The 3,773-nt window shown below is 48.9% G+C and overlaps 2 protein-coding genes across 2 annotated transcripts; one reads left to right on the forward strand and one right to left on the reverse strand.

Annotated features, from left to right (window-relative positions):
- Window positions 1-233: 233 nt before the first annotated feature.
- T310_5445 (RNA binding protein SwoK (Eurofung)) lies at window positions 234-1,372 on the reverse strand (the record flags this gene model as incomplete). The annotated part of the gene is made up of 5 exons (XM_013471684.1): window positions 234-286; window positions 338-707; window positions 762-861; window positions 924-980; window positions 1,287-1,372. The coding sequence occupies 5 exons, from the start codon at window positions 1,370-1,372 to the stop codon at window positions 234-236; spliced, it is 666 nt and encodes a 221-aa protein (XP_013327138.1).
- Window positions 1,373-2,356: 984 nt separating this feature from the next.
- T310_5446 (Uncharacterized protein) lies at window positions 2,357-3,773 on the forward strand (the record flags this gene model as incomplete). The annotated part of the gene is made up of 4 exons (XM_013471685.1): window positions 2,357-2,467; window positions 2,536-3,297; window positions 3,357-3,493; window positions 3,551-3,773. The coding sequence occupies 4 exons, from the start codon at window positions 2,357-2,359 to the stop codon at window positions 3,771-3,773; spliced, it is 1,233 nt and encodes a 410-aa protein (XP_013327139.1).

Raw genomic sequence — 3,773 nt, forward strand, 5'->3', positions numbered from 1 at the left:
GGAAGAACAGGAAGCGCAGAGGGATTGACGATAAATGAAATACCGAAGTATCAGGGTAAGATGCCAGCTGGTAAAAGAGATGTCATAATTTCCGCGTTCTTTGGTGACACAAACCTGGCCCATGACCCTAAATAATGAGACCGAGGGATGCGGGAGATAACATCGGAGAGGTATAACGACAGAGAAGTAGCTTGCTTGCCTACCAAACAGTCATCGAATATTCTCAAGGCGACCTACTCAGCAGTATCAAGCTCATCATGAGCAGAAGTGAGTGGGTCCAAGGGAACTGTCAAATGTCAACAAGTAATATTTCCAAAGAAAGGATATGATAGCAGACCTTTCCTGTCATCGCCATTGGCGGCGTTTTCACGATCATCGTCACGCCTGTCTCTGTCATCATGTCTATCACGATCCTCCTTAAGATCCCTATCACGATCATCAGGGCTTCGAGATCGGTCACGGTCGCGTTCACGGTCGCGTTCACGGTCACGGTCGCGGTCGCGGTCGCGATCGCGGTCACGGTCACGGTCTCGATCACGGTCGCGCCGATCATAGTCTCTGTCACGCCGGTCATCCCTGCGCGGCGAATAGTCACCACGGCCGCGGCGAGGAGATGGCGAGCGTCCACGACGAGGAGGGGTACGGTCACGACGGCGATCACGGCCAGAATCAAACCGCCAAGATGCCGACGGCGGGGTACGCGCCCACTGCGACGATGTCAGTGACTCGGAAAGAGGAAATAGAGCTATCAAAGTTCTCACCTCAACTTTCAGTAAGTCATCACGTCCGATGCGCTTGTTGTGCATCTCGTGATAGGCATCGTCGGCATCGCGGCGGCTCTCATACTCGACGAAGGCAAAACTGTGCAATTCCTGAGCATGCCATAATGCATACACAACTTAGTAGGTTTAGGTGAAACTTACAGGCGACTCGATGGGGTCCGTGGAGCTGGAATGTCACAACGAACAAGGCGACCGTATCTGGGGGAGTCAGATCAGATGCCAAAATAACGGATTGGAGAGGAATGAATCAGTGGACACAAGAGCAACATCAAAAGTGGATGAATAGTTAGCGGTGGATGAGAGGAAATCAGATAGGAAGGGGTTCGACGCGGTCAAAACTGCCGTACGGGCAAAAGGTCAAGGCCGGCGTGCAAGCGAGGAGCTTCGGACGGATGGGTAAACGGTTTCGGTATTGAGACCCAGAAATTAGGCCGAAGGAAACGTGAACGGGACATGAATTCGTGGGGGTTCGAGCAGCTCGTAGTATCGGCGGACAGGACATACCGTTCGAATTCGTAGGCTAGATCGCGCGCTCGAGTACCGTGGCCGAAGCCTGTAACGTATAGAGTTGTTCCACTGGACCGAGACATCGCGGACTAGTAAGCGATGAGAAGTCACCAGGGGATTGGAGTCCAGTCTGCCACTATCAGACTTCAGAGGTTGCGCAAGATAGGCAGCCTGCGAGAAGAGAGACGTAGAGAGAGAATGCAAAAGAAAGATGTAGTGCAGAGCATTATTGCTGCTCCTAGTGAGAAAAGGGCTTCGGAAATCCACAGGGACCAAAGACGACAAAGGGATCCACAGATTCAGAGAGACAAACAGAACAAACAGGGGTAATTGCCACATCCCCATAGTTGTTTCGGTTAACCAGTGAGGTAGTCCTAATTGCTGCTAAATACGGCCAACACACACAACTGGTGCAAGCACTGCCCCAGAGAGCTGTCCCGACTCCCATTCTGTATAAGGCCCACGGTCAGGTCCGAGCAAAAGGGGGATAAAAGTGTTTTGGAGCCAAGATCGACGCATGCCGGTCAATACATCCATCTGCATGGCGCAATTTTCCCCTCAATTATTATCCTCTCCATCCACCTGTCTTCTTTATGTTTTTCTGTTTTCTGCTTTCTCATTGAGATTTTACAGGATTGGGGAACCGAACAGGATCGCGATTTTCTGGTCCACCGGAATGGTCATATAAGTTGCGGAATCTACCTAACATCATCTCCTCGGTTAACAATCCCTACCATACTTCAACATTTTGCAATCAGCAATCTTTTCACAAAATGGTTATTTGGGAGTGGTAGTGATAGTTCTGTGTGCAGTCATTCTTCATGGCCAACGCAGTGTCAACGGGGATAACGCCGATGAGAATTCATTCCACGCTGTCGTCAAGCCTTCTTATTCACTGCTTGTAATAAGTTCCGGTGGATCTTTTCTTCTAAAGATTACATCAAAATTGACTCGAAGACATTGACAAAGCCAAGTTCCACTTTTGCAGCTAGCGAAACTCGGTCCTTACCAGAGTTCATGAATGACTGATTCAAAGTCACACTGTTGATTCTGCTCCGGTCTCCACGATGAGCCTGGATCGTCGAGAAACTGCACGAAATGAACAGCCGGATAATGAGGAGAGGAAGGCGCTGCAAAGTCTCGCGCGACTGCCCTCGCCTTCTATTAAACATGAAAAGGTAAAGCAACAACACAGAATGCAGATGGTCTTTGCAATTTCCCATGAGCTTAGCAGCGTCCCCTCTAGTCAACGGTAACTTTAATTTCTGACTTAGAAGCTTATCAGAATCGTGTGCCACCTTCCTTCTTCCACCGAGCTAGAAACAATCTGTCTGAACCGGTCGTTGCGGCATTCATTGCAGGAGGAGTGGCTGGTGCGGTTTCCAGAACAATTGTCTCGCCCCTGGAGCGCTTGAAAATATTGCTTCAGATTCAAAGCGCCGGAAGAGATGATTATAATAGGCTATCAGTTTGGAAGGCTCTGGTGAAGATGGGCCGAGAGGAAGGCTGGAGAGGCTTCATGCGAGGGAACGGTACAAATTGTATCCGTATCATTCCTTATTCCGCTGTGCAGTTTGGAAGCTACAATTTCTACAAGAAAGTAAGCAACACTATTCCGGCTGATTCCAGTTCTCCTCAAGAACCGTTCAGATTCTCACTATTGAGATCTGAACAATATTGTTTGGGATTTGCGTTCTCTGCGTTCCATACGGAGCTAATCGTTCCCCAGTTTGCAGAGCCGTCTCCTGGCGCTGAATTAAGTCCAATTAGTCGCCTCATCTGTGGAGGAATTGCAGGCATCACCTCTGTCACCGTCACTTATCCTCTCGATATCGTCCGTACACGACTTTCGATTCAGTCTGCATCCTTTGCCGCCCTGGGCAACAGGACTCCCGGCGAAAAATTACCAGGCATGTTCCAAACGATGGTTCTGATGTATAAAAACGAAGGAGGTTTTCTCGCCTTGTATCGTGGTATCATTCCCACCGTGGCGGGGGTTGCTCCCTACGTAAGTGGATGGGGTGATAGGAAAAGTATGCTTCTGCTCCTAACTATTTTCTTACCTAGGTGGGCCTCAATTTTATGGTCTATGAATCTGTGAGGAGGTGCCTGACACCTGAAGGGGATAAGAATCCCAGCTCTTTTCGAAAGCTGTTAGCTGGAGCCATCTCAGGAGCAGTTGCACAGACTTGCACGTACCCATTGTAAGTGCCCACAATACGCCCTATATCTTCTTGACATATAATATTAATGATCATTAGTGATGTTTTGAGACGACGATTTCAAATAAATACCATGACAGGGATGGGTTATCATTATACATCCATCTGGGATGCTATCAAGATCATTGTAGCTGAAGAAGGTATACGGGGCCTGTACAAGGGTATTGTTCCTAACCTGCTAAAGGTAGCACCAAGTATGGCCAGCAGTTGGCTCAGTTTTGAGGTCACTCGCGACTTCTTCCTTAGTCTCGGGGACAAATAA

This window comes from Rasamsonia emersonii (assembly GCF_000968595.1).
Source record: "Rasamsonia emersonii CBS 393.64 chromosome Unknown ctg1118621760283, whole genome shotgun sequence".
NCBI classification, from domain to species: domain Eukaryota; kingdom Fungi; phylum Ascomycota; class Eurotiomycetes; order Eurotiales; family Trichocomaceae; genus Rasamsonia; species Rasamsonia emersonii.